This window comes from Nicotiana tabacum, chromosome 6 (assembly GCF_000715075.1).
Source record: "Nicotiana tabacum cultivar K326 chromosome 6, ASM71507v2, whole genome shotgun sequence".
NCBI classification, from domain to species: Eukaryota; Viridiplantae; Streptophyta; class Magnoliopsida; order Solanales; family Solanaceae; genus Nicotiana; species Nicotiana tabacum.
In genome coordinates, this window is record NC_134085.1 from 6,235,200 (window position 1) to 6,241,572 (window position 6,373).

At 33.2% G+C, this 6,373-nt stretch overlaps 1 protein-coding gene across 1 annotated transcript; it reads right to left on the minus strand.

The window, feature by feature from the left end:
• Positions 1 to 278: 278 nt before the first annotated feature.
• LOC107778762 (GDSL esterase/lipase 1-like) lies at positions 279 to 5,993 on the minus strand. The gene is made up of 5 exons (XM_016599063.2): positions 5,618 to 5,993; positions 5,126 to 5,247; positions 2,560 to 2,787; positions 1,547 to 1,808; positions 279 to 772 (listed from the first exon to the last, which is right to left on the minus strand). Exons 1-5 carry the CDS (start codon positions 5,889 to 5,891, stop codon positions 531 to 533), a joined length of 1,128 nt encoding a protein of 375 aa, XP_016454549.1. The 5' UTR covers positions 5,892 to 5,993; the 3' UTR covers positions 279 to 530.
• Between the last annotated feature and the right edge of the window lie 380 nt (positions 5,994 to 6,373).

Below are 6,373 nucleotides of genomic sequence, written 5' to 3' on the forward strand. Positions count from 1 at the left end.
ACAATTATACCAATCTGAATCCGATCCGAATATCCGAAATTTTAATAAACACAATCCGAAATTCGATCCAAATATCTGAAATCCGAAACTGAGCGGATCGATTCGGATTTCCGATATCCGATCCAAATGAACAACCCTACATTGGAGTGGCAACATATATAGATAGCTACGGTCATCTGCTTCAAGCCTTTGGCACCCCATTCAATTTGTTCGGAAGGTCACCATCGCTAAAGCACTAGCAATTCGTAAAGCATTGGAAAAAGCTATAAAGAATGGATGGGTAACATGTAATTAATAAAATACAATACAATACAATGGGTACCAACCATACTAACATGTAAAAGAGGGGGAAATTGTAATTAAGAATGTCGTAACAGCGACTTTATGTGATTTTTTGGTACTATGATAAGAGTAGTCCCCATTTTATTTTATTTAGACCAAATGGAGTAGTGTTATTTTGTGATGAATTAAAGAAAAAGGATGTACACATACAACGTGAGAAGAGGAAGTTATTTCTAGCTTCGATCGAGCTAGCCAGAAAGTTGGAAAAAAGATTTTAAGCTATGAGGTGCAGTGACATCAGGAGATCCATGCCATAATAGTTCAGCAGACTGTTTGTAGGTAGATTCTGAAGGATGACTAGAATCAAAAAATACATAATCCTTAGGGTTTTGGCAGAGTTGGTAGTCTTTCACTTTCCTTCTTCCCCCACAACTGTTAATTCCTCGAAAGGGTCCTGTACCACAACATGCCATCTTTGATTCTTCAAAACCTACAAAGATATGAAAGGAAGAATTAATACAAATAGCCGCTAACCCAACCGTTTAAACAAAAAAATAGTCGATGAATGCATAATAGATGTATAATCCTTGTATAATATGTGTATAATTTATGTATATTGACTAGAAAAAATAAACAGGAATCCGACTGGCTATTTGTGTAAAGATCCTAATTAAAATAGTTCATATTGAATAAGAAATTCAAAAATAGCCAGATTTACAAGCGGTTATTCAAAAATAGCCACAGTTTCAAAAGTCATCGAAATTTAGCCACTTTTCATGTAAAGAGAAATCTGAATGAAAACACTGTTCAAAATCCGAAAAATACTCCAGCATAATACACTGGAGTTCTAGTATACTTTGCTGGAACTCCAGTATATTATACTGGACTTCCAACAAAGTAAACTGGAACTCTAGTATATTATACTGGACCGGTTTCTGTTGCAGCAAAATAGTAGCTATTTTTCAATGACTTGGCAAACGCTGGCTATTTTTGAATGACCAGTCCGAAAACTGGCTAGCCCGTGCTATTTTGACTGATAATTGCTGCCATGTGACCAGGAGGTCACGGGTTCGAGCAGTGAAAATAGCCTCTTACAGAAGTGCAGGGTAAGGCTGCGTCGTGCAAACAATAGACCCTTGTGGTCTCGCCCTTTTTCGGATCCAGCGCATTGCGGGAGTTTAGCACATCGGGCTGCCCTCATATTAAATAATGATAATTATGTAAATCAGTTCGAGTTTTCTTGTAAGTGAAAAATAGAACTTACCATATTTAGAAGGGTTGTTAATCCTTTGATCAACTACTTTATAGAGATCAAACAATGTATACGTAAATCCTTTTAGTTCCTTTTGTAATTGCTTGAGTCTTGTCGGAAGAATTGAATTGTGCAATTTCAGCAGCACATTCAGTTCTTCAAAGCAGTCATCTGTCTTATTTTGCTGAAGGACAAAAGCCCTAGCACTTGGAAAACAGCCTAAGGGAACCGACGTAAATATGGCAAATTTTCTCCCTCCTCTCTTGTAAACTTCCTGTCGCAGTAATTTTAAAAAGATAAAATGAGATATTAGTGTAAATGATTCTTGGGAGTAAAATGGATACAACTCTAAGTAAAATGAAAGATATTGTGTAAATTATCTAAAACTCAGTTTCACACCCACTCTAAGCAGAAGCGGTCACATGATTTGAAGGTTGTGGGCACATGAGTGGATTGTTCAACCAATGCCCCCATCGAGCTTTGATCTCAAGATTTTTAACTTATATACATGTATATATTTAGAATTTTTGTTGCAGTTAACAGGGTTAGTTATACTCTACTCCAAACATAGGTCCGGCTCTGACTCTAAGAGCCCGTTTGGACATAAGAATTTTTTACTTTTTTTCAAAAATATTTCACTTTTTTTTCGAAGTTAGTGTTTGGCCATAATATTTTTAATTTTCACTTGAATATGAATTTTGGAATTTTTCGAAAATTTAAAAAATTCCAAAAAGTTATTTTTCAAAATTTTCACGCAGACCACTCACAAGAATTCAAAAATAACCCAAAATTATATTCATGTCCAAATACATAACTAATTTTCAAATACCATTTTTACTTAAAAAAAAATTTAACTTTTTTTTTTTTTTGGAATTTTACCATTCTTATGTCCAAACGACCACTAAGTAAGACAGATGATATTATGTAAATTGTCTTTCCGAAATATCAAGAAATAAGTAGTTAAAATAGTAAAAGGTATCCAAATTCGTTGAGATAATTTCTGGTGAAATTAAGAATTTCATTACCTTTAAAACGGATGTTAAATTTCCCAGTACCATATTTGCAAATTCTTGCTTAGGATATGGAAATTGATTAGGACTCTTGCGGAAAGGTTGACCATAATCAATTGATCCTATGCTAATCATGTATACAGCATTTGAGATGAGTTTTTTGGACTGTTTTGCCCCCAGCTTCTTCTTCAACTTTTTCACCACCTTCTTGAAATATCTCAACTGCGTTTTAAGATCTATACACTACAAGAAAACACGAAATTAGGACGATTTTAGTTGGGAAGTTGAGATCCTGAGCTAATATATCTATTCAGTAAATTTCTTTATACATATACAGGGCTTCAATTGAACTCATTGGCTATACTGGATCTGCAACTGATAGTCATTCAGCTATGTGTTCATTAACCAAAATTGTCATTCCTTTTTTTGTTAAATAAAAATCATTTTACTTTGCTCCACTTGTCACAAAAATAACTTTGACTAGTTTTTATTTATTTTTAAAAAACCCAACCTGAAATGTGAGAGAATATGACAAAAATGGCCCTTACATTAGGGGGTAAGTTCAAAAGGGGGGGCTTAAATATAACAAAGTATAATTGGGTACTTTTAGCGTTCGTCAGGTATTTAACAAACAATAATTATATTGTTATTCTAATGGAAACTGTGAAAAAAAAGAGAGAGATTGAAATATATAATCACAATAAGAAGTGTATTTTTTGTTTGGCTTATTGCAAGATCTGATGTAGCTTTTTGAGGTGCAATCTCTGCTATTTTAAAATCTATTTCTTGTGTCTTGTGATATTTTGATTTTATGACTTTTGCATTTGACAAGTCCATTCCATGAAATTATTTAGTCTAACTTGCAATTACGTATCGGATAACTGAATTTTAATTTTTATAATCAATCATGTGGCCTGAAAATGTGAAATTCATATATCATCAGAGTTAACTCATTTTCAAGGTAAATGTAGGTTAGTGATATTAAAGTCGAGTGTGATAATTGATTAATTTGCGCTTATTCAGTGGTTCGACTTTCGAATAAATTATTATTATTTTTTCATTTTTTAAAGGATCAAATACTAACTGTTTAATTTAGTGTAGAAGGAGCGTGATCTGCTTATATTGTAAGAGGAGGATAAAAAGCTAAAATATGTCGTTGTGGTTTTTTCATTTTTTTTCCTTCATTTTTTTTTGTTTTTAAAACTTGTTTCACACTAATAATTTGTTTTTGTTGGGGTTTTAAGCATTAATGAAGGTGAATGGGAAATGGAGGGAAATGAAATTTTTTGAGTGAAATTATAAGTTCCCCCTTGGCAAAGGGACATTGTCCCATATTGGAAGAGGAATAAGTTTTTAATGGGTCTATAAGCAATTGCTCTTCTTCTAGCTTTTAAAGAGTTGAGAAGAAGGCAAGCCTCGCGTCGTTGTCGCTCGCTCGGCTTCGATCAAACGATTAATTGATTAATTTTTTGGACAATTAAATCCAAGAATATTAATATTAAAATCCAACCGTTTCCAATTTTTCGTTCTCTGTTTTTGTAACAGAAAATTAACTACCCTCTTCAATTTTCCTTCTTTATTGTTGAGTAAATAACCATTTATGTTATGACACTTATGCTGTGGCCGTTTTGCATAAACAACCACTCTAAAGAGTTGCACCTCTTCAGATTTCAGCCCAACTTTGGCTATAAATACAAGTCTATTCTAACAGAATTTTCATACGACTTTCTGAGTTTCTCCTCCTTCTTCTGCGTTGTTTTAACTTAAAAAAAAGCAACAGTAAGTGTGATTTGCTACCGAACTTTGTGTTCGCTGAAATATTGGGGTTTGAAGTACCACCACACCAGTGTGTAATTCGTTCTAGCCTGGGAGGAAATAATCTATATCCTCGGGTACTATGAGGGGATTAAATTCCTTAAGGAAACACTATGAATTCAGTAGGCTCGGATTAACTTTTGTTTCGTTTATATTTCTGTTATTTTATTTTCTCCAGAATTATTTTACAAATATAATTTACTAACAATTTTTAGTAATGACTTAAGTTATTGATATTTCTAGTTAAATATTTTTAGTTTTCATCATATATAATAAGCATATATAGTTTGTTAAATATTCAACAAAAATAAAAACGCTCACTTTTGACAATGTTAGAGGATCAAAATATTAAGAAATATATTTAAGGGCCCATTTTTAACCTACTCCCTAATATAAGAATCATCTTTTCATTTTCTCAACACATTTTAGGTGGATTTTTTAATAAAAAATAGGTCAAACTTATTTTTAAAATAAGTGACTTTTTATGTAACAAAAGAAAGAATAGTAATTTTTTAGGTAATAATTGGATGACCATCCGTAAAATTTACTCAATTTTGGAAGATGAAAACTTGTTTTATCCATGTTTTGTTAAATTGTATTGTGTAGGGATGTTTCATATAATTCAAGTCGTCGTAAGTAGTCGATACTAAATTGTAGAGTAGTAGTTATTTAAGAAAAATGATATCTTTCTCTGATCAGACAAAAGCTAAACCTAATTATCAGAGTTTAAGAAAAATAAAAATCTGCTGTAAAGAAGATTACTTACAAGACCTTGGTTGGTTTCAACTAAACATCCACATATGCTTGAAGCAAAGTTCACTCCATGAACAAATCCTTTCCTCTCAATTTCAAAATAAGATGGTATGAGTGGCAACTTAGCATATTCCGCTGCAAACAACAATTGACCAAATTAAGTCGTAAACAACCTCTCCATCGTCACAAGGCAGGGGTAAGGTCTGCGCACACACTACCCTTCTTAGATCCTACGATGTAAGATAATACTGGGTATGTTGTTGATGTTGTAAGTCGTACAGTTAGATCATGATATCAATAACAACAATAACTACCCAGTAAAATCATACAAAATGGGGTCTGGGGAAGGTAATGTGTACACAGACCTTACCCGTACCCCGATAGGGCAAATAGGCTGTTTCCGATAGACCTCGATCGGCTCAGAAAGACGGATTAGATCATGATATCGTACCTACAAATTAAAGTATAAGATAGTATCTAGTTGGTGAAAATCATGATATGGTACCTATAAAATCAGAGATGAGACGACCATCACAAGGTCTACCAGTAGGGTACTTGAAATATGATTCACCATAAGGCCACCAATTTGATTGGAAGTCAAGAGTAGTGTTGATGTAGTTATTATTCCCAGGATCCACTGTTGAATCGCCAAACACAAAGAGGGCAGTTTTATCTTGTCTTGTAGTATTGTTGTCAACGCAGTCAATTTGGCTGATGGTTAAGATAAATGTTACGAAGATGAAGATGAAGCCATGAAAGAAGATTGAGTTGAAGGCCATTGGAGAAGTTGTAAAAGATGCTATTCATGTTTGTGTTTTATAATTCCTAGTTGGCTTAGAAATGGTCATCATGAATTATTGCTTGAGAAATAGTTAACATATTATCTCAGTTTCTATGTTATTTAGTATTTATATTGGGGTCTGATTGAATTTAGATTAGCATCGGAAAGTGGGGTAAAACGCTCTTTAATAAAGACGATTTTATACTTATGGACTTAATGATCCCAAATCAACCACGTTAAAACGAAGAAATACTTATCACACCATCACAATTTCTATCGGCGGCCAAAGAGTTCTTTTTTAAAAATAGTTTTGTTGGCAATGAGTTGTCATGGGAAACCGACTGAAGTAATTAAATCTATTTAACATGTTGCCTTCTTTAAAAGGTCAACCCTAATACTAGTCTTTTCTCCGTCCATTCTTTCAAGCGTCAACCATAATACTGGTTCTTCTCTTTTCTTTTTAATTACAAAAAAAGGTAT

Bases quoted from the DNA above. Each gene is read 5' to 3' on its own strand.
- LOC107778762 (XM_016599063.2), bottom strand. From the start codon at position 5,891: ATGGCCTTCAACTCAATCTTCTTTCATGGCTTCATCTTCATCTTCGTA. The intron at 2,788-5,125 runs GTAAGTAATCTT...GTTTTCTTGTAG, and splicing joins TTGAAACCAACCAAGGTCTT to TGTATAGATCTTAAAACGCA. The intron at 773-1,546 runs GTAAGTTCTATT...ATATCTTTGTAG, and splicing joins TAACAACCCTTCTAAATATG to GTTTTGAAGAATCAAAGATG.